At 43.5% G+C, this 24,627-nt stretch overlaps 1 protein-coding gene across 1 annotated transcript in view; it reads left to right on the top strand.

Moving 5' to 3' along the window:
* The window catches only part of ccdc197 (coiled-coil domain containing 197), a 105,951-nt gene that overhangs the window by 59,513 nt on the left and 21,811 nt on the right, over positions 1-24,627 (top strand). Inside the window, exons 5-6 of the mRNA XM_072274608.1 lie at positions 19,296-19,378; positions 21,549-21,721. Of these exons, the coding sequence (XP_072130709.1) occupies positions 19,296-19,378; positions 21,549-21,721 (256 nt within the window). The remainder of the gene's footprint in view (positions 1-19,295; positions 19,379-21,548; positions 21,722-24,627) is intronic.

Raw genomic sequence — 24,627 nt, 5'->3', positions numbered from 1 at the left:
TCTTCTCGAGTTTACATTGAAGTTGCAATTGTCCTTGAGCACTTCTTGAGACTTTGCAGGTGTCCAATTAAGAAACCTTAGACTTTTGTCCGCTATGAGAATGGTTACTTGTTAGTTTGTACTTAGTCTGGGGTTTTACCAGTTGTGCACAGATTGTTTCATGTGGAGTGTATTTTAAAGGCAGTGCTAACCCCTCAGTCGTCATCCTTGCCAACAGTAGTTCTGGCCAAGTTATTCCAGACCTTGTAAATTCAACTGATTTGTTTTGTTAATAAAATTCCTAGTTTTGTTTAACGTTTCCAAGTCTTTGTATGAACCTGCACTTTGGTCTGAAGATGTCATGTGATTCTCGGGCTCGATGCAGCATCTGCCCCCAGTGATGGCCGTCCAGGCGATGGACGTACTTGCATTCTCAAGAATCAAGTTCACTGTGTCATTCAGGATGATAGAAACACCAGTTCATTTAGATAGTTTATAGCTGCAGGTTGTCGTTCAAACGATCTATATCTTGTAGTTTGTAAGCTGCCTGCTAAACATCTCTGCATATTGCCAACACCATCTGGCAGACATCCTATAATAAGCATCTAACTCTTTGCAAGTACTACTCATTTTTACATGGTTACCAATTCAACTGTGGCACACAATACTTGTAAAATAATGTATGGAAAGCCTCTTTTTTTTCAAATAAACCTTGGATACACTTTAACTTTTAACCTTCTCCCTTCTGGGTAGTCCCTTTAGACTCAGGATGACTTGCTCCTATTCCAGTTCCATAGGCTTTCAAGCAGCAGATGATGATAATGGTGAGCCCACACACTTGCTCTCAGTTTTGTAGGAGATGCATGACAGGATGAGCATGTGGATAGTTATGGCAATGGTATGTTTCTGTCACTGCCACACACACAAGATGCTGGGGGAACTCAGCAGGTCAGGCAACATCTGTGGAAATGAATCATGCAGTCGATGATTTCAACGGGACACTTCATCAGGACTGGAAAGGAAAGAGGAAGAAACGAGAATGAGAAAGTGGGTCGGAGATGGAAGACGAGCTCAAAGGTGATAGGTGGACCCAAGTGGATGGGGGTAGGAGGATGAAGTAAGAGTTTGGGAGGTGCTTGGTGGAGAAGGTAAAGGGCTGGACAAGAAGAAATCTGATAAGAGAGAGGAGTGGAGGAGGGGAACCAGGGAAAGGCGATAGGCAGGTGGGGAATTGAAGGGGGAGGGGAAATTATCAGAATTTGGAGAAATTGAAGTTCATGCCATCAAGTGGGAGGCTACTGAGGTGAAATGTGAGGTGTTGCCTCTTGTGGCAGAAGAGGAGGCCATGGACCAACATGTCAGTATGGGAATGGGGATAGGAAACAAAATACTTGGCCACTGAGAAATTCTGCTTTTTGTGGAAGGGGCAAAGGTACTCTACAAATTGGTCTCCCAATCTACATCTCGTCACACCAATTTAGAGGAGGCCGCATCAGGAGGACCAGATACACTTTCACTGTTTGTGCTGTGCTCTCAAAGTATGTCTGAGGTTCCTACTGTCATCCTGTATGCTCCTTCTCCACTTTAAGTGAACATGAGTCAGGGATTATAGAGAGTTATTGGCGAATTTGCACTTTTTCAGGAAGTCTTGAGAACTTCCTCAACTGTTTTCCTCTGATCTCCTACCAAGATGGACAGAGTTTGGGACATGACAGACAAAGGGCCTGTCCAGCTCATTGGAACCAGCTGAGTGTAAATAGTGGGATCTCTTGCCAAGATAGGACAGAGTTTGGGACTTGACAGACGGAGGGCCTGTCCAGCTCATTGGACTGAGCTGAATGTACATAGTGGGTACTGGTTGTCCATTGACTTTGCTGATAATAATGTGCAGCTCATCTGATGTGTGTTTGGAGGTGACTATAGAGGCCAAATCTTGTACAGCATAGATATTCACAGTGAGGACGAGGGAGTTGTCCTGATTCTGTTGGCAAGCCTGTTGCTGCTGCCCTCCTCATCTGCTGGGTGGTCTCCCTCCTTATTCCTCCTACGAGGTCTACTGCGTTTCTGCTTCCCTGTGATAACGGGCCAGAGAGCAGCTGGAGTCCTCCATGCGTCTATGATGTGCGATCCAACGGATTTGTGAAGTTGTGTGGGGATGATACTGATGTGGGTTCTTTTACACTGGTTATGGATTTGAAGAATTTTGCTGCAATAATGAAGCTGGCGTCTATCTCCCAAGTACTTGAGGTACCCGCTGTAGATAAACTCTGCCTCAGAAATTTTGGGTAGGCCAAGTCAGGTAGACCATGAGCTCGGTGCTGGGTTTGGGTCTTTAAATACTCTTTATCTCACCCGGCCCAAGGCGGTGGGCTGCACTGAATGTGAGGATAAATTCCATCATCATGTCGGCTATCACAAGAGGGGTAGCTCGCTTTCCATTGTCGCCTCATGCATCTTTGTTGTCATTGGGCCATGTTGTATGGCTTGGGTCAATTGATAGAGACGTTCATAAAGACAAGAGATTCTGCAGAAGCTGGAAATCCAGAGCAATGTACACAAAATGCTGGAGGAACTCTGCAGGTCAGGCGGATCTATGGAAATGAATAAACATTAATGGTTCGAAGGACAAAGAAGCTTTGTTTATTACATTAAATGTAAAGTCCATTCAAGTTCAAATCTGGCCAGGGAGAGTGAAGAGGTGATTGAGAGGAGCTATAAGCAAGTAGTCACAGCAGGGCCTCGAGAGACAGTTAAGTGGGTAACAGATAGGAGAGAGAAGGGCAAGAGTAAGGTACTAGAGACCCCTGTGGCTGTCCCCCTTAACAATAAGTACTCCTGTTTGAATACTGTTGGGAGTGGATGGCCTACCTGGGGGAAGCAACAGTGGCCGTGCCTCTGGCACAGAGTCTGGCCCTGTGGCTCAGAAGGGTAGGGAAAGGAAGAAGACAGCAGTGATAGGGGACTCGATAGTTAGGGGGTCAGACAGGTGATTCTGTGGATGCAGGAAAGAAACATGGATGGTAGTTTACCTCCCAGGTGCCAGGGTCCGGGATGTGACTGATCACATCCATGTTATCCTGAAGTGGGAAGGTGAACAGCCAGAGGTTGTGGAACATATTGATACCAATGACATAGGTAGGAAAAGGGAGGAGGTCCTGAAAACAGACTACAGGGAGTTAGGACGGAAGTTGAGAAGCAGGCCCTCAAAGGTAGCAATCTCAGGATTACTGCCTGTGCCACATGAATAGAATGAGGTGGAGGATAAATGCGTAGCTGAGGGACTGGAGCAGGGAGCAGGAATTCAAATTTCTGGATCAATGGGGCAGGCGTGACCTGTACAAAAAGGACAGACTGCACTTGAATCTGAGGGAGTCCAATCCTGGCAGGAAGATTTGCTCAGGCTACTGGGGAGAGTTTAAACTGGAATTGCTGGGGAGTGGGAACCGAACTGAAGAGACAGAGGAAGGAGCAGTTGGCTCACAAATAGAGAAAGCTTGGAGACCAGTGCGAGAGGGAGGATAGGCAAGTGACAGAGAAGGGATACACTCAGACTGATGGTTTGAGATGTGTCTATTTTAATGCAAGAAGCATCATGAACAAAGCTGATGAGTTTAGAGCCTGGATCAGTACTTGGAGCTATGATGTTGTGGCCATTACAGAGACTTGGATGGCTCAGGGGCAGGAATAGTTACTTAGAGTGCCAGACTTTAGATGTTTCAGAAAGGACGGGGAGGGAGGCAAAAGAGGTTTGGGCGTGGCACTGTTGATCAGAGATAGTGTCACGGCTGCAGAAAAGGTGGACGTCATGGAGTGATTGTCTACTGAGTCTCTGTGGGTGGAAGTTAGGAAAAGGAAGGGGTCAATAACTCTACTGGGTGTTTTTTATAGACCACCCAATAGTAACAGGGACATTGAGGAGCAGATAGGGAGACAGATTCTGGAAAGGTGCAATAATAACGGGATTGTTGTGATGAGAGATTTAAATTTCCCAAATATTGATTGGCATTTCCCTAGAGCAAGGGGTTTAGATGGGTGGAGGTTGTTAGGTGTGTTCAGGAAGGTTTTCTGACACAATATGTAGATAAGCCTACAAGAGGAGAGGCTGTAGTTGATCTGGTATTGGGAAATGAACCTGGTCAGGTGTCAAGTCTCTCAGTGGGAGAGCATCTTAGAGATAGTGATCACAATTCTATCTCCTTTCCCATAGCATTGGAGAGGGATAGGAACAGACAATTTAGGAAGGCATTTAATTGGAGTAAGGGGAAATACGAAGCTATCACGCAGGAACTTGGAAGCATATATTGGGAACAGATGTTTTCAGGGAAATATACAGCAGAAATGTGGCAAATGTTCAGGGGATTTTTACGTAGAGTTCTGCATAGGTACGTTCCAATGAGACAGGAAAAGGATGGTAGAGTACAGGAACCGTGGTGTACAAAGACTGTTGAAAACCTAGTCAAGAAGAAAAGAAAAGCTTACGAAAGGTTCAAAAAACTAGGTAATGATAGAGATCTAGAAGATTATAAGACTACCAGTTAAAAATGAAATTAGGAGAGCCAGAAGGGGCCATGAGAAGGCCTCGGCGAGCAGGACTAAAGAAAACCCCAAGGCATTCTACAAGTATATGAAGAGCAAGAGGATAAGATGTGAGAGAATAGGACCAATCAAGTGTGACAGTGGAAAAGTGTGTTTGGAACCCGAGGAGATAGCAGAGATACTTAATGAATACTTCGCTTTAGTATTCAGTATGGAAAAGGATCTTGGCATTGGTAGGGATGACCTACAGTGGACTGAAAAGCTTGAGCATGTAGATATTAAGGAAGAGGATGTGCCAGAGCTTTTGGAAAGCATCAAGTTGGATAAATCTCCGGGACCGGATGAGATGTACCCCAGGCTACTGTGGGAGGCAAAGAAGGAGCTTGCTGATCCTCTGGCAATGAACTTTACATCATCAATGGAGATGGGAGAGGTTCCAGAGGATTACAGAGTTGCAAATGTTGTTCCCTTATTCAAGAAAGGGAGTAGAGATAGCCCAGGAAATTATAGACCAGTGAGTCTTACTTCAGTGGTTGGTAAGTTGATGCAGAAGATCCTGAGAGGCAGGATTTATGAACATTTGGAGAGATATAATATGATTAGGAATAGTCAGCATGGCTTTGTCAAAGGCAGGTCGTGCCTTACGAACCTAACTGAATTTTTTGAGGATGTGACTAAACACATTGATGAAGGAAGAGCAGTAGATGTAGTGTATATAGATTTCAGCAAGGCATTTGATAAGGTAGCCCAGGCAAGGCTTATTGAGAAAGTAAGGAGGCATGGGATCCGAGGGGATCTTGCTTTGTGGATCCAGAACTGGCTTGCCCACAGAAGGCAAAGAGTGATTGTAGATGGGTCATATTCTGCATGGAGGTCGGTGACCAGTAGTGTGCCTCAGGGATCTGTTGTGGGACCCTTACTCTACATGATTTTTATAAATGTCCTGGATGAGGAAGTGGAGGGATGGGTTAATAAATTTGCTGATGACACAAAGGTTGGGGGTGTTGTGGATAGTGTGGAGGGCTGCCAGAGGTTACAGCGGGACATGGATAGGATGCAAAACTGGGCTGAAAAGTGGCAGATGGAGTTCAACCCAGATAAGTGTGAGGTGGTTCATTTTGGTAGGTGAAATATGTTAATAGAATGGTATTATTGTAATGGTATCAATGGTTAAAGAATCTTGGCAGTGTGGAGGGTCAGAGGGATCTTGGGGTCCGTGCTGTGCAGTTTGACTGTGTGGTTAAGAAGGCGTATGGTGTGTTGACCTTCATCAACTGTGGGATTGAGTTTAAGAGCCGAGAGGTAATGTTGCAGCTATATAGGACCCTGGTCAGACCCCAGTTGGAGTACTGTGCTCAGTTCTGGTCACCTCACCACAGGAAGGATGTGGAAACCATAGAAAGGGTGCAGAGGAGATTTACAAGGATGTTGCCTGGATTGAGGAGCATATCTTATGAAAAAAGGTTGAGCGAACTCGGCCTTTTCTCCTTGGAGCGGCGGAGGATGAGAGGTGACCTGATAGAGGTATATAAGAGGATGAGGGGCATTGATCGTGTGAATAGTCAAGAGGCTTTTTCTCAGGGCTGAAATTGCTAACACGAGAGGGCACAGTTTTAAGGTACTTGGAAGTAGGTACAGAGAAAATGTCAGGGGTAAGTTTTTACGCAGAGAGTGGTGAGGGCATAGAATGGGCTGCCAGCAACGGTGGAGGCAGATATGATAGTGTCTTTTAAGAGACTCCTGGATAGGTACATGGAGCTTAGAATAATAGAGGGCTGTGGGTAACCCTAGGTAATTTCTAAAGTAAGTATGAATTTGCACAGCATTGTGAGCTGAAGTGCCTGTATTGTGCTGTAGGTTTTTTGTGTTGCTATATTTATTGTTATCTGACTGTACATATATACAGATGAAACAATGATCCTCTGGACCTTGGTGCACCCACACACAGCACATAAACCAAAATATTACCATAAATAAGGGAATAAATTATAATTCAAAATGCATGTGTGGTACACAATACAAGTGTAATGTCCTGGTTCATATTTTTACTGTTCTGCTGTATGTATTTCATTTTGGCAGTTCTGTAAGAGCAGTCTGTTCTGTTTTCATGCTTGTTTGGGTTATTGTTGAAGATAAGGGATGATGAGGAATGTGTGCCATCAATTAGGATGGTCAGATTAAGGGTCAGTTTCTCTGGTGAGGGACTCTAAGGTTGGGCTTGGGGTTTTTTGTTTGAGAGTGATGAAGAGAGAATACACTGGGGAGAACTGGTCGTAGCATACGATCCGGTGGGAGCCCTGTTTGTTCGAGATGGATTGCGAGCGACGTTCGGAAGGTGATGTGGGCGTTCACACTGACCGAGGACGCAGTGTGTGAGTGACAGGGAAATTCAAGTTGAGCTCCAACTTGTTCACATTTGACTGTTTAATTAGAATGGGCCCTTTTCTTTTTGTTATTCTTTACTAACCCTTTAGTTAACATTCATAAATATAGTTCCTTTAATCGTCTGCAGTGCAGTGTCTGGTATTTTGTGGCATTAATTTGTAACAGGGTAGCAAATGTCACAGCATCCACACACCAAGGTTTGGCGTGGGGTCGAGCGCACCTCAATCTCACGAGTTTGGCGAGGCCAGAGGTTGTTTTCCCTGGACCTATGCAGCCATGGAAACCAGGGTGTTTCACAAGTAAACAGTGTAGTGAACAATAAACAGCTTTCCGTCCTAGTGACAAGACCACAGTGGTGTCCGAGTCATCATTAGACTCATAGCCTAATCTTCCTCCTCTTTCTATTCTAAATGAGGCTGTACCCTCTGATCTTAGACTTCCTCACCATAGTAAACATCCTCTCCACATCCACTCTATTGAAGCCTTTCAACATACCCTGATTCTTCTGAATTCCAGTGAGCAGAGGCCCAGAACCATCAAACACCCTTCATTTGATGAGCCTTTCATTTTCATGAACCTCCTTTGTACCCTCTCCATTTTCAGCACATCCTTTCTAAGATAAGGGGCCCAAACCTCCAAGTGAGGCCTCACTAGTGCTTTATAGAGCATGCCTGCTTTTATATTCTAGTCCTCTTGAAATAAATACTAACGTCACATGTGCATTCCTCACCACCAATTAAACCTGAAAATTAACTTTTAGGGAATCCTGCACGAGACTCCCATGTCTCTTTGCATCTCAGATGTTTGAATTTTCTCTGTATTTAGCAAAGTGTCAATGCCCTTAATCCTTCTACCAAAGTGCATGACCATACACTTCCCAACATTGCCACTACTTTGCCCTTTCTCCTAATCTATCTAAGTCCTTCTGTAGCCTCTGTGTTTTCTCAAAACTATCTGCTCGTCCACCTATCTTCTTATTGTATTGTCCGCAATCTTGGCCACAAAACCTACAATTCCATCATCCAAGAAGAAATGGTTCCACTCAGACCCCTGTGGAACACCACTAGTCACCAGCAGCAAACCAGAGAAGGTTCCCTTTATTCACATTCTTTGCCTCCTGCCAATCAGTCACTGCTTTAACCATGTCAGCAGCCTCATGTGTGGCATCTTGCCAAAGGCCTTCTGAAAATCCAAGTACACAATATCAACTGATTCTCCTTTGCCTATCCTGCTTGTCGTTTTTTCAAAGATTTCCAATGGATTTTTCAGGAAAATTTTTTCCTTAAAAAAACTACATTGACGTCGGCCTATTTTATCATGTGCCTCCAAATACCTTAAAACCACATGCTTAACAATTGACTCCCATATCTTCGCAGCCACTGAGGTCGGATTAACTGGCCTATAATTTTCTTTCTTTTGCGTCTCTCCTGTCTTGAAATGTGGAATGGCATTTACAAATTTATAGTCTTCCAGAACCATTCCAGAATCTAGTGATTATTGAAAGGTCATTTCTAATGCCTCCAAATCTCCTCAGCCACTTCTTTCTGAACCTTGGGTCTGGTGACTTATCTACCTTCAGACTTTTCTGTTTCCCAAGCACTTTCTCTAGTAATAGTAGCCGCACTCAGTTCTGCCTCCTGATACCCTCGAACTGCTGATGTCTTCCACAGTGAAGACTGATGCAAAATTATTATTCAGTCCTTCCACCATCTTTTTGTCCCCGGTTACTACCTCTGCAGCGTCATTTTCCAGCTGTCCGATATTCACTCTCGTCTGATTTACACTTGATATATCTGAAGGAAATTTTGTTATTTTCTTTAATATTATTGGTCAGCTTACCTTTGTATTCCCAACTTTTCCTTCTTTATGACATTTTTGGTTGACTTCTGTTGGTTTTTAATCGCTTCCCACTAGTATTTGATCTATTATATGCCATCTCTTTGGCTTGTATGTTGGCTTTGACTTCCCTTGTCAGCCATGTTTCAGTTGTGTTATCCTGCCTTCAGAGTGCTTCTTCTTTAGAAACTATCTCAACAGCACCTTTCACATTGTCATTGCTATTCTGCCGTCATCCCTGCTAGTGTTCCCTTCCAATCAACTTTGGCAAACTCCTCTCTCATGCCTCTGTAATTCCCTTTACTTCACTCTAGTACTGATACATCTGATTTCAGCTTCTCCCTCTCAAACTGCAGGGAGAATTCTATCCCATTACGATCACTATCTCTGAAGGGTTCCTTGAACTGAAGCCTCCTATTTTTATTGATTCTATTGTGTTTATTTGTATCTACCATGAATGCCTACAAGAAAATGCACCTCAGGGAAGTATATGGTCACAGATCTGTACTGTACATTGATAATAAATTTACTTTGAACTTTCAACTTTGAACCTGGAGGTCGTGCAGCTGTGGTCAAAGGGAGTTTGGGCCCTTGGTTTTTGGGACACGAGACGTGCTGGTGGTATTTTGGTAATTCACTCTGGCATTTGGCCTGGTTGAAGTCTCCAGCAATAATGAAGAGAGCCGTATGGCATCATGGAAAAGTATGTGGTATCCTTGGGTGCTGTCTGATACTGGGATCCCCACCAACTGGATCATGTCCTCTTCCCTTCACTGCCATCAGGGAGGAGGTACAAGGCCTGATGACACACCTCAACATCAGCTTCATCCCACTACCACTGGGTTCCCAAAGACCCTTAACACTACCTTAGACTATATTTTATTCCGCTCTCAAACCTGACCTTGCCAAATGTTATCGATGCACCATTGAAAATATTCTGTTTGGATGCAAAGCCACTTGACCGCCAGAAACTGCAGAGTTATGGATACAGCTCAACACATGACAGAAAACAAATTTCCCTTCCAAGGACTCCTGTTGAGAGTGAAGCAGGCAACATAATCAAAGACCCACTCACCCTGAATATTCTCTTTTCTCTCTTCTCACATCGGGAAAATTTACAAAAGCACATATCACCAATCTCATAGACAGCTTCTCCCCCATTGATATCAGACTCTTAAATCAGTCTCCTAGACAGCTTCTCCCTCACTGATATCAGACCCTTAAACTAGTCTCAAAGACCCCAGCTTCTACCCCCCCTGATATCCGCCGGAGTGAGTCAAGAGCCGCTGTCTGTAGTTCCAGGGCGAGTCAAGAGCTCGCTACTACTTGGAGCCCCTTTGTGCTGAGATAAAGAACTGTCTACCATTGTGTGGTTTTGTCTCTTCGTGTCCTCACCTCCACTGGGTAGGTCTGGCCGTTTGCTGCTACCCTGAGTTGGGAACTGTCTCTTCGTGTCCTTGCTTCTGCTGTGTAGGTCCGGCTGTTTGCTGCTACCTTGATTTGGGAACTGTCTCTTTGTGTCCTTTCCTCTGCTGGGTAGGTCTGGCCATTTGCCGCTACCTTGAGTTGGGAACTGTCTCTTTGTGTCCTTTCCTCTGCTGGGTAGGTCCAGCTGATTGCCACTACCCTGAGTGGGGAACTGTCTCTTCGTGCTCCATGTCCTGTATCCAAGGAAGAATCCCGGCTCTGTGTCCTGTATCCAAGGAAGAGTCCCGGCACTGTGTCCTGCATCTAAGAAGAGTCCCGGCTCCGTGTCCTGTATCCAAGGAAGAGTCCCGGCTCTGTGTTTTGATGTTCCGAGTTCCAAGTCCAGGCACCGATGTTCCAAGTTCCAGGTCCGGGTCCCGAGTGCCAAGTCCCAAGTCCAAGCCCAGGTCCCAGGCCAAGCCCAGACCCTGAGTCCCAGTCTAAGTCCAGGATCCGAGCCCAACTCCAGCCATGCATATTCCCGCTTCCGCTTCATTCACTCCTTGATGTCTCTCTGTACAATCCCTGCTTCCCTGCTTTCCTAGTGACTATAAATGCACTCTAATTTTGTTAATGCTACAAAACGTGTTTGTGTCCTGCATTTGGATCCACCCGTGTTCGGCATTTGTGACAATCAGATTCTTAAACCAGTCTCCTAGACAGCTTCTCCCCCTCTGATATCAGACCTTTAAACCAGTCTCATAGACAGCTTCTGTCCCATTGATATAAGACCTTCTCTGCAATCAAATGGACTCTTGGTCTCATAACACATAAAAGTTGCTGGTGAACGCAGCAGGCCAGGCAGCATCTCTAGGAAGAGGTACAGTCGACGTTTCGGGCCGAAACCCTTCGTCAGGACTAACTGAAAGAAGAGCTAGTAAGAGATTTGAAAGTGGAAGGGGAGGGGGAGATCCAAAATGATAGGAGAAGATAGGAGGGGGAGGGATGGAGCCAAGAGCTGGAAAGTTGATTGGCAAAAGGGATACGAGAGGATCATGGGACAGGAGGCCTAGGGAGAAGGAAAAGGGGGAGGGGGGGAAGCCCAGAGGATGGGCAAGGGGTATAGTGAGAGGGACAGAGGGAGGAAAAGGAGAGAGAGAAAAAGAATGTGTGTATATAAATAAATAAATAACAGATGGGGTACGAGGGGGAGGTGGGGCATTAGCAGAAGTTAGGGAAGTCAATGTTGATGCTATCAGGTTGGAGGCTACCTAGACGGAATATAAGGTGTTGTTCCTCCAACCTGAGTGTGGTTTCATCTTTACAGTAGAGGAGGCTGTGGATAGACATATCAGAATGGGAATGGGACGTGGAATTAAAATCAACATAAAAACATTTTTAGAGGAGGAGGGATGGACTCTCGGACCCCAGAATGGATGGGATGGAAATGGTCCTGAGGTGAGAGAGGTGCTTTCACACCGTCTCCATGACCCAGCTGATCCATGGAGGGGAACGGTAGTGGCTGTCGAGTTAGTACTGAGAGGTGGATGGGACACAGAGTGACTGACCTGAGGATCTGTTCTCAGACTGTCCACTCACCCAGATTGCACACTTTTGATGGTCTTGTCCCTCTAGAAGAAGAAAGAACGGGTTAAACTCACCAGCTTACAATAGACAATGACAGGACCCTTTACATTTGAAGTCACAGATTTACACAGCATGAGAACCCGTCCATACTTCTTCACTGTCCTGTCTACCTATGTCACCACTTACAGGGAGTTCTGTACTTGTACGTCTCAGTCCCTCTGTTCTACAACTCTCCCTGGGCCCTGTCATTTACTCTTGGTTCTGCACTGATTTAACTTCCCAAAATCTATCACATCGCACTCGTCCCAGTTAAGTTTGTCCTACCATTCCCTGGCCCACTTCTCGAGCTGGTCTTCATCTCATTATAAACTTAGGAAACCCTCACTTCCACCACACACCAGTTTTGGTGTCATCCACAAACCCACAAACTCACTAATTATTTGACCTACATTCTCCTGCAACTTGTTAAAAACACAGGATAAACAACAAGACGTTTATACTTCTAGATTCTGAATAGGATGAAACACTGCCTCAGTATTAAAGGCGATAGGCTTCCCAGTCTGTAGTTAGGTATTGGGTACCATCTTCAGACAGGCATGAGGGGTGTGTCTGACATTACTGAGGGCCTTTGTTGATACTATCCTGGGAGCAGCTCCTTAGCAAACAGGATCAATAAACACAGTGGGCCCCAAGCAGTAATTACCCATATTTTCCCAGAGCTGACCACCCCAAAATCCCAACAGCTAATCTATCATCCGTCCCCAAAGATAATCTTTCTGAACATTGCTCCAGAAGGAATGAAAGGAATCAGTACTTTGTCTCACTGTGGCTGAGCTCTTTCTGTCAGGGACTCTGTCCATCTGGTGCAGGATTCTTCCTTCCCCTTCAGATGTCTCCAGCTATTGTTCACATCAGGCTTTCTTCTCTTCAGAGTTTCGGTGTGGTAGCTTAAGTTCAGGAAAGTCAGTCGAGTCAGGGATCTATTCCCACCAAGGAGCAGAATGGTGAATCTAAGGAAGAGGCCCTTCATCCCATCATGGTGCTGCTGCAATGAAAACTCCACAGATCCTTCCTGTCTTTCTCTGTCCTCTTCCTCCCCATCTCCAGCTTGTCCTCTCTCAGGGGTTTCACACCCTCAACAGAACATGTTCTCTTCCACATCCATTCCACTGTTAGACTTCCCAATAGAAGATGCAGTTCAGGAAAAGTATTCGAGAGCACGATGAAATTCCACTGAGGCAAAAATTCCAGAGTCCAAGATTTTTATGATGCTGCTAGGTTGTAAGTTTAAATCCACCAGGTCGCAACTCGATCAGTGCCATTCCATTGGGAGCGCCAGTGAGTGGGGAGATCCAAGGATTGAGATTGTGCAAATATCAATGCCGCCCTGAGGATCGGCCAAATCTGAAGCCCAAAATGAGGCATTTTAATACACCATGTCTACACCATATCAACGAGGATGTCATGAACAGAGCAAACACAAAAAGAGAAATAATGTATGAGATCATGAAAAGGCAACGTAACTTCATTGGACATGTGATTAGGAAAGAGGAGATGGAATGCACAGTAAATATGGGAAAGATTGAAGGGAAAGAAAGCAAGAGGAAGACAAAGACAAATGTGATGGAGACAGCAGCCAGAGAACTGGAGATGAATATCAATGAATTGATCCATTTGACCCAAAACAGGAGTGTGTGGGCCATGGCAGTCAAAGCTCAAACTGGGCACGGCACCTGATGATGATGATGTCTATACCAGCCTCCAGATCAGCAAACCATCCTTCACCCATGCTGAAGGTGGTGGTTCTGCCTCTGGTCTACTTCTTCTTCTTGTTTTACGGCGGTTGGCACCCAGTTAAATGGTGCGTTACCACCACCTTCTGCTCCGGAGTGTGCAATAGACTTACATTCCAAATTCCTTCACCCTATCATACCCACATATATACCCTAACCTACATTTTATTCTCCCATCTTTGGCCATCCTAGTACCCGATTCCTGCTTATTCATCATATCCTATAAAAAACCCCTATACTCCTTAAGAAAGCTAAAAATACCCTGACCTGTGCTCTCTCACCCATGCCCAGCAACCCTTTTAATGTGAATTCCTGCACCCCCAATTCCTTTAGATTGATTATCATCATCTCTCTTTGTATCCCATACTTCCCGCAACTCAGAACTACATTTGCCTGGGCCTTTCTTATTTCAGTCTCTAACCTTATCACTGAGTCCATAGAATTCCTTCCCTTCCTAAAACCACTCTGATAACTTGCCAGCATTCCCCTTTTCTCAAGCTCATACGATAACCTTTCTGTTATCATCCTTTCCATTATCTTACATATATTTGTTGTTAATGCTATTGGTCTGTAGCTAGTGGGTCTTGATGGATCCTTGCCAGGTTTCCTTATTGGAATTACTACTGCTTCTTTCCATGCATTTGGTAATCTTCCCTCCTCCCACACTCTGTTATAAAAATGCAGCAACTTCAAGAGCGCTCCTTCTCCTAGATTTTTTAGCATCACAGAGCATATCAGATCTTTCCCTGGGGAGGTTGGTCTCGACCTTTTTATTGCTCTTACTATTTCTGCTAATGTAAATGGATCATCAATTATATCATCTGTTTCTTCCCTCCTGTTTAGCACACCTGGGTGTTGACTCATTGTTCTTTCCCTTCTCCTTCTCCCTTCTTCAGACAAGTTTTCTGAACTGTGTATCAGTACAAATGGCCTGGTCATGATTTCAGCCTTATCCCTACTGGAGACTGCTGTTTCCTCCTCAGATATTATTACTGGATATTCCCATTCCCTTCTATCTCCCCCCATCCTCTTAATCATTCCCCATACCTCTCCCACAGGTGGTGTTCTTCCTATTTTGTTGCAAAAACTCCTCCAACTTGCCCTTTTAGCTTCACGTATAGTTCTTTTCACCACTACCTGTGCCTTCTTATATTGAATCAAATGCTGCATATTATGGGTTCTTTTAACTAGCCTGAATTCTCTATTTCTGTTTTTTTATAGCCTGACAACATTCCTCTGTCCACCATGGTACCAGTTTTCTACTCATCCTATTTTTACCCCTGGGTATAGATCCTTCTGCTGCCATAATGATTGCTGAAGTCACCTGACTGTTTAATTCATCTATATTTCCAGAAATGTCAATCTTTGTCAATGCCTCTTCACTCGACTTCTGGAACTTACCCCAATCTGCGTTTCCAAACACCCACTTTGGGATTCCATCACCTGATCTTACTTCAATTATTTCACTCACTGAACATAAAACTGGGTAGTGATCACTGCCTATGCTGAAGCAGTCCAAACTCCCCAGTTACTAACACCAGCCAACGTATTAGACACTAATGTAATATCTAATACTGACTCAGTTCCTGTTAAGTTTACCCTTGTTCCTCTACCATTATTCATACACACCAAATCCCTTTCTTCCATCAAATCTTCAATTACCTTTCCATTTGAATCTGTAATTGTATCCCCCCCCCCCATAGTGTGCTATGAGCATTGAAATCTGCACACCACACTACTTTATGTCTGTTTTGTCCTTGTATCCTTAATAGGCTGTCCAAATCCAACCTTTTACATGGATTGTAGTAGTTAATTATAACCACTCCCTCCCCTCTCTCCCACACTTCCACCACTATGTATTCCTGATCATCTCCTTTTTCCAGTACCCTATATGGTATACCTTGTTTGATTAACATTGCACAATCCCCTCCTCCCCCTAGAATTCTGTCTTTCCTTATCATTGTACACCCATACACCACAAAGTTTAAAGCTGGTTTCAACCAAGTTTCCTGAATACATACTACATCCAGTTTTACAACCATTTCTTTAATAAAGTGCTTGAATTCCTGGCTATTGGCCAGTAATCTCCTTGCATTCCATTGCAAAAGAATCACCATAATTAGTATTAACCAACTCGTGACACTTCCTGGCTTGACTGATTAGTGAGGTTCTCCCTCACTTCCTCTCATGTCAGTCCTACTAACCCTAAATGGTTCACTGCTGCTTTTACCACTAGCTGAATTCTATCACTTTTTGACTTTACCTCAGCCATACTATTAATGACTCCTGCAATGAATGTTACTAGAGCCTTTTTGTCTAAAAATAGTAATAAATAAAAAAAATAATATAAATAGTAATAAAAGCATAAATAGTTAAATAGTTATTATTTCCTGGCATAATTTACATATTACTATTTAACTATTTATGGTTTTATTACTATTTATTATTTATGGTGTAACTGTAATGAAAACCAATTTCCCCCAGGATCAATAAAGTATGACTATGACTATGACTGCGTAAATCCTGTCATTTGTTCTTTGTTGCATCTCTCGCATCCCTATTGCTCCCTGTTCATTAGGAGCATTATTCTGTTCTCTTGACATTTTTACAGCTTCTGCATAAGTGATCTTTCCTTTCACTCTTATTTCTTGAATTTTATTCTCCCGTCTCATAACCTCACACCCACTATATGCCACATTATGAGCTTGTCCACAATTGCAGCATTTTGGTTGCACTCCTGTTCCGCACTTTCCATGTTCATGATCACCCCAACATCTAGCACATCTCCTCTGCCTTTTACAGTTTTTAGCTAGGTGTCTAAATCTTTGACAATTATAGCACCTCAATGGCTTTGGCACATACACTCTTACTGGGCAACTCATGAAACCCAGGAACACCTTCCTCGGCACCCTTTCTTCTTCAAATTCAATCAATACTGTTTCACTTTCCTTTTTCATTCCCTCCTTGGCTGATTTCAGTCTTTGAACATTCATTAATTTTCCTCCTTTGATATTCCTCTTTAACTCCTCCATATTTGTACTTATTGGTACCCCCGTGATCACTCCTTTACATCCACCGCCATTTCGTGCCCCCACCCTCCCAGTGTATTCCACCTTGCATTTTCCTATCTCTTTTAGCTTGAGTGCTTCCTCAAGTTGTTCCTCGTTCGCACATTTTACCAATAGGTTACCATCATTAAGGACTTTTGCAAATACTATTCCCCCTATCTTACTTACCAGAGTTGATGTTAGCACAAACGGGTTAATTTTCTTCATGTTTCCTTGAGCCTTCTCATTAAACCTAATTATGACAACACCTTCTCTCTGAACTTGTTCATCTTCCTCACTTTCAGAGCTCTCTCCACTGTCATTTCTTATTCTTTTATTCTCTTTGTCTCGGTTTTCAATTATCCAATCCCTCACCATCTCCTCATTCCCTTTATTTCTCCCTTCACAATAATCCATTTCTCCCCAGCTGCCGACCTCTGATCCCAAATTCCTATCCCGCTCCTTCTCCACTGTCTTTCCCTCAACCCCCTCCTTGCCTTTTCCGCCATTATCTGACCCGCGCAACCCCCTACTAGCAATTCCTGCTCCTTTCCCATTCTCTTTTCCTCTTTGGTTCCCAACACAGCAGACTTTCAAACCCCCCATTCAAGCAATTCAAACAATACTGTCAACACAAAGTAAGAAGAAACTCCCCTCTTCGACAGAGAGGAACACAGATCTTGGACTGTGTCAGTTGACAACTCCTGTCCAGCAGTTATCAAAATATTTAACAGTCCCCCTGCCTCTGGTCTTCTTCTTCTTGTTGCTCTTCTTGTTTTACGGCAGTTGGCACCCAGCTTAATGGTGCATTATGCCACAAAACTCTGCCCTCTGCCTCTGGTCTCCAGGTGACCAGAGTTTAAATCCTGCCCTGATGTTGCATCTCATTATGATGTCACAGTGGCCTTATGATGTCAGAGTTTGACCTCTCTTTGAGTGACACTCCTCAACATTACATTTAGAAAAGCCTTGGTCATTGACTGAGTTATAATGACAACATGTGGATGAAAGGAATAACTTAAGGAGGATAAGTCACCTGGACCAGATGGACTACATCCCAGAGTCCTGAGAGAGGTTGCTGAAGAGATAATGGATGCATTGGTCATGATCTTTCAAAAAACGCTTGATTTTGGCATGGTCCCAGAGGTCTGGAAGATTGCAAATGTCACTCCACTCTGTAAGAAGGAAGGAAGGCAAAAGAAAGGAAATTATAGGCCAGTTAGCCTAACCTCATTGGTTGGGAAATTGTTGGAGTCTATTATCACTTTATACTTTACTTTATAGTCGCCAAACAATTGATAATAGAGTGTACAATCATCACAGCGATATTTGATTCTGTGCTTCACACTCCCTGGAGTACAAATCTATCGAAAATATTAAAAATTTAAATTATAAATCATAAGTAGAAAAGGGAAAGTAAGGTAGTGCAAAAAAAACTACTTATGATGTCAGAGTTTGACCTCTCCCTGAGTGACACTTGGATCTTCAGAAGCCATTTGATAAGGTGCTGCACGTGAAGCTGCTTAACAAGATAAAGTCCTATGGCGTTACAGGAAAGATACTGGCATGGATAGAGGAATGGCTGACAGGCAGGAGGCAACGAGTGGGAATAAAGGGGACCTTTTCTGTTGGCTTCCAGTGACTAGTGGTGTTCCTCAGGGGTCAGTAATGGAACCAGACTTTTCACATTGTTTGTCAATGACTTAGATAATGGGATTGATGGCTTTGTGGCAAAGTTTGCAGTTGATATGAAGATAGGTGTAGGGGTAGGTAGTGCTGAGGAAGCAATGCAATTGCAGCAGGACTTAGACAAATTGGAAGAATGGGCAAAGAAATGTCAAATAAAATACAGTTAGGAAATGTACAATAATGAATTTTGGTAAAAGGAACAATAGTGCGGACTATTATGTAAATGCGGAGAAGGTTCAAACATCAGAGGTGCGGAGGAACTTAGGAGTCCTCGTGCAAGACTCCCAGAAGGTTAATTTACAGGTTGAGTCTGTGGTAAAGAAGGCAAATGCAATGTTGGCATTTATTTCAAGGGGAATAGAATATAAGAATAAGGAGGTAATGCTGAGCCTTTATAAGACACTAGTCAGGCCGCACATGGAGTACTGTCAACAGTTTTGTGCCCCATATCTCAGAAAGGATGTGTTGTCATTGGAAAGAGTCTAGAGGAGGTTCATGAGGACGATTCCAGGAATGAAGGGGTTAACATATGAGGATCGTTTGGCAGCTTTGGGCCTGTACTCACTGGAATGTCGAAGAATGCGAGGGTGGGGGGGGGGGGACCTACCGAATATTGAAAGGACTAGATAGGGTGGATGTGGAGAGGACGTTTCCTATGGTAGAGGTATCCAGCATTAGAGGGCAAAGCCTCAAAACTGAGGGGAGACCCTTTTGAACAGAGATAAGGAGGATTTTTTAAAGCCAGAGAGTAGTGAATCTCTGCCACAGAGGCAAGTCCATGAGTATATTTAAGGCGGAAGTTGCTCATTTCCTGATCGGTCTGGGCATCAGAGGATATGGTGAGAAGGCAGGTGTATGAGATTGAGTGGGATCCGGGATCAGCCATGATGGAATGGCAGAACAGACTCGATGGGATGAGTGGCCTAATTCTGCTTCTATGTTTTATGGTTTATAATTAACACTTTTTAGTTAACATTCAACAGCAATTTTTTTTCTACCTGAACAAAATGTTAGTCACTTTTCTTACCATCCACAGGCAACAGAAACTGCAGAAAAAGGTGTCAAACTACAAGATGTATGAAGACTACCTCCTAAATGTTATTGACAAATTACCAGAAAGTGAGTACAGGATTTTCAGTTTAAAAATCAGACTTAAGAAGTTTAACTGAAATAAAGTTTCTATGGTTCAAATCAGTGGGAATGTAATGAGCACTCCTAGCTTGTGCAGGGAGCCAGAGAACATGTAGCTCTGAGGTTTCTAGTCATTGTTTATTGGTTAAATGTTGATTAACAAGTATCTTTAAATGTTTAACCCTGTTAAGTTTATTTTGATAGGTCTGGTGATTCTACATCGCCTATACTATTTAGAGGAAGTTCCTTAGTGCTTAGATCGGGGTCCTAGTTTTGGGAACGTTTCGTCTCGCGGTGTCACTCAGTTAGGCCACAGAGTTCTGTAGAAATTCTTTTCTACAGACTCGTCATGGGAGTCTGCCTTTCCTCTGCACTTAGGTTCCATCACTGCCAGTGCAAACTATGACAGGGAAAGATTCCGATTCACTTTGTATTGTGTACCATTCTTTAAAAAAAATAAAATTTCTGTACCCAGAACTGAAATACTCTTGCCACTGAACCACACTTTATTGTACTTGTGCACAAGGGGATCGCCATGGCCCCTGTCACCCACACTGTTCTAAATTCTGAAGAGAAACGTCACTTTTACATATAAAAGAATGGATAACAATTACTGAAATGCCATTTTATATAGAACTGACTCAGAGTTATGGGTATTGACCATTGGTAAACTAAGTATGTTTGAATTTCTTACTTGCAAGAACAATCGCCATTCACAATGAAGATGTTAAAAGTCAATAGAAACTACAAGCTGACAACTGATGATACTTTGAAGTTAGTAAAGGAATTCTCCCTTAGTTGTTGTGTGTGCATTGAATCACTTATCTCATCTCCAGACCCCTGGAGTGCAAAGGGAAATTATGATTTTCAAAGACCTTTCTTGCCTGGGCTGCCTGCACTCTATCTGTAGACTAAACTTACCTGGATGATGTCTGTTAACCCTTGCCTTACTGCAACTTCCACGCATACCTTTTTCATATTCTTGTAGATCACAATACAATAAAATCCAGTACACTGAAGTTCTTTGGGAGTTCTGATAGTCCATGGGGCATTGATAGATCAATGATTGGAACAATATGTTTTTAAAGTAAAAATTTTAGGCATTACTTATCATAAAAACACAAGAACCCAGAGGATGATTGTCACCTTTAACAAAGAGAAATCTGGTTTTAAGGCATATTATAAGATATAAGACATGGGAGCAGAGTTAGGTCATTCAAACAATCAAGTCTGCTCTGCTACCCCTTCATGCCTGAAATATTACCCTTGTCAACCCCATTCTCTTCCTCCTCACTGAAACCTTTGACACCCTGTCTAATAAAGAACCTATCAACCTCTGCTTTAAATATACTCAATTACCTGGTCTTCACAGCTTCTGTGGCAATGAATTCCACAGATTCACAATCCTCTGGCTAAAGAAATTCCTGCTCGTCTCTGTTTTAAATGGATGTCCCTCTATTCTGAGGCTCTGTCTTCTGGTCTGAGACCCCCCCCACCATTGGAAATGTCCTCTCCACATGCATTCTGTCAAAGTCTGTCTATGTATTCTGCTTCCTTCATTTCCACACACACACACACACACACACACACACACACACACACGTAGCCACACACACGCAGCCACACACAGATAGACACGCACACACAGAGACACAACACACGCATGCATGCACGTACACACACGCACAAGCATACAGGCACACACACACTCTCACACACATATACACACCAGCATTGAGGGCATATTCAAACGGTGATGCCTCAAAAAGGCAGCATCCATCATTAAGGACCCCCGTCACCCAGAACATGCCCTCTTTTCATTGCTACCATTTAGGAGAAGGTATAGGAGACTGAAGGCACACACTCAACAATTCAGAAACAGCTTCTTCCCCTTCTGAATGGACAATCAAGCCATGTACACTACCTTACTCAATTTTGCTCTTAATACACTTCTTATTTAATTTAAGAAACATACATACTTACTGTAATTTCTGGTCTTTGTTATGTACTGCAATGTAATGCTGCTGCAAAACAACAAATTTCACGACATATTGCACCAATATTAAACACACAGAGGGAATTATTCTAACTGCTAATGTGTTTTTCACATTATAATGTATGATTGCAGTATATATTTTAATCTTGCTTTATGTTGCAGATTACCTGGAGAATAGTGCAGAATCTCTGGTGATGTGTGTCATTCAAAAATATGAAACACTGCGATCCACCAATGAGGTGTTGGTAAATAATCTGAGCAGGCTGTCTGATGAGTTGGAACAGCAACAGCACAACTTGGAAACGCTGCATCAAGAATACGATACCTCAAAACTGGTATGACAACATTTATTGATTTAACTATTCAGAGATACAGCACAGAGCAGGCCCTTCTGACCCAACAAACCACGCCACCCAGCAAACCATCTATTTAACCCCAACCTAATCACAGGGCAATTTACAATTAACCTACCAACTGGAACACCTTTGGAATGTCAGAGGAAACCCACACAGTTACAGGGAGAACGTAGAAATTCCTTAAGGAGGACACTGGAAATGAACTCCTAATCCCAGCGTCCCGATCTGTAACACAGTCATGCAGTGATTAAGTGTTCTTTCTGCTGTGAGAAGCTACTTTATGTCTATTCACAATCATGTGAGGATCAAGGGAGACCAAGAATTTGTCCGTATTTTGTATACATCCAATGATGCCATAATATTAGCTATATTTAATAATAATAATAGCTTATTTATAGAGCACTTTCCACACAGATAATGTAGTTCAAAGATCTTTATAATGGGATAAAGTGCAAACATGAAAATAAAAGACAAAAAGATGTTGGATAAAAGCAAGGTGAAATAATTGGATTTTGAGCTGGTGTTTAAAAGTGTCAAGTGAGTCTGCATCCCTTATAGATTTAAGTACTGAATTCTACAGTTTAGGAGTGTAGTTCAAAAAAGTTGACCTGCTAATTATCTTTTGAACTGGGAATGCTTATTGGGCCATTTAATATCAGAAAACAAAGTCAGCTAATGTTTCTTTAGGGTCAGACTAAGAATGCGTAGGTGGTCTTTTGCCCTTTGGTGTTTATGGCCTGCTTTGATTTTTCAGATATTATTTTAAATTTCCACCATTTACAGTTTTTACAATCTCATTCTCCAACTCTTATAATTTATAAAGTGATGAGTCAGGAAAAACAAAATCACAATAAGACCTGCTTCTGCAGTACCACAATTGCTCATATCTCAGTTTTCTTTATGGTACAGGAACTACAAAACCCACTTTGCAAAGGACCCTGAGTCTGCCAGAGTGAGCCTGAGTTTCCAGTTGTCTTTCCTCATTCTGACAGGGAATCTCAGAACAAAAATGATTCTCTTTCCGCAGATGCTGTCTGAGCTAATGAGTATTTCCAGCACTTCTGGTTTGTTCTGCTTCAATCTTCTCTTTTCTGCAAGAAGTGAATGAAACCTTGTCTATCTTTTCCAGTAGTTTCAATCTCCAAGTACTATTAAATATCTCAAACATGAGAAAACCTGCCGATGCTGCAAATCCAAAGCAGCACACAGAAAAATGGTGGAGGAGCTCTGTAGACCAGGGTGCATCTCTGGAAAAGCATACAGTCGACGTTTCAGACTGAGACCCTCCTTCAGTTCTGATGAAGGGTCTTGGCCTGAAACATCAACTGTTTGCTCTTTTCCATAGATGCTGCCTAGCCCACTGATTTCCTCCACCATTTTGTGTGTACCTATTGAATATCTGTTTCTTGCTCCCTCGAGTGTTTTACTGGTATCCCCTGAATGCACCTCAGCTTTTTATCTCAATTCTTCCTGGTCAGGGAGGAAGGGATAAGTTATCCAGTGAAAATTAATTTTGCTGGAACTGCCTACTAGACTGACTCACTTTATTGGAACCGACTTTGGATCTCCTTTGTATGTGATAGCTTTTCCCAATCTACCTACACACTTTTGATCATTTTAGCTTCTGTATGAAAGAGCCGCAGCTCTTTCATACAGAAGCTGTGGAGAGTGAGCTGTTGCCCAGGCAGCAGGCTCTCCTCTCCATGCAGCTGATGAATCCAAAGGAACGGCAGAGACTGATACAATATGGCAGCAATGGTATCACGGGAGCTGTCAATCAGCGTTAAGCTCAACGTAGGGTGGCTTAATGGACCCCAGCTCCAGATTTGTCCTCGGTGTTTATTTCTAAAGCCTTCCCCATGTGTGGGAATGAGTAGAGGTTTGAGATCAGAGTTCTCCTTCTCCAGGAACAGTGTTGTCAATCAGCATCAGGAGCAGCAGATGGCAAGGAGGCTTCTCACAGGATAGTGGTGTTCATTTAAAAAGAGAGCTTCGCAGGAATTCGGTGTCATCCTGGTGGCCCAGTCAGCGGCAGGAGCAACGCACAGTGAGGAGGTTTCCCACAGGTCGGGAAACCGTTTTAAAAGGAGAGCTTTGCAGGCATTGGGTGTCATTCCAGCAGCCCGATCAGTGGCAGGAGTAGTGCACAGCGAGAAGGCACTTGTTTTAAAGGAGAGTTTCGCAGGCGTTCATCTTCATTCCGGTGGCCCAGTCAGTGGTAGGAGCAGTGCAGAGAGGAGTAAATAAGTACAGAGGGGACAAGTGGAGCGGCGATTGTTGGACTGGGCTAGTGGTGGGAGTGGGAGTGTCAGGCTTTGGCTCAAAGGAGGCTTCGGTTCAAAAGAGGTGTTGGCTCTGGGTAAGTTGCCAGGTAAGTTTCTGTTAAGTTTCCCTTTTTTCTTACTCTGTCAGAGGTACTTAGTGTAGTTTAAATGGCCATTGTGTGTTCTTAGTGCCAGATGTTGCAGTCCCAGGAGACCCAGAGTCTCCTGGGGAACTACATCTGCGTGAAGTGCATCCAGCTGCAGCTCCTTGAAGACCGTGTTAGGGATCTGGAGCAGCAGCTGGATGATCTTCGGCTTGTACGGGACAGTATGGAGATAATCGATCAGAGTTTCAAAGGTACATTTAATGTCAGAGAAATGTATACAATATACATAGTGAAATGCTTTTTCTTCCCAACCATCCATGAAAACAGAGGAGTTCCCCAAAGAATGAATGACAGTTAAATGTTAGAACCCCAAAGTCCCCCCAGCTCCCCTCCGTCCCGCATGTAAGCGGCAGCGAGCAACGATCCCCCCTCCCCCCACCGGCAAAGAAAATGTTTCAGGGAAGTAGTCACCACTAAGCTGCAGGGGGCAAGTAGCTGGTGACTGTCGGGTGAA

Source organism: Mobula birostris, chromosome 1, assembly GCF_030028105.1.
Source record: "Mobula birostris isolate sMobBir1 chromosome 1, sMobBir1.hap1, whole genome shotgun sequence".
Lineage (NCBI taxonomy): Eukaryota > Metazoa > Chordata > Chondrichthyes > Myliobatiformes > Myliobatidae > Mobula > Mobula birostris.
This window is presented reverse-complemented; position numbering and strand designations above follow the sequence as displayed.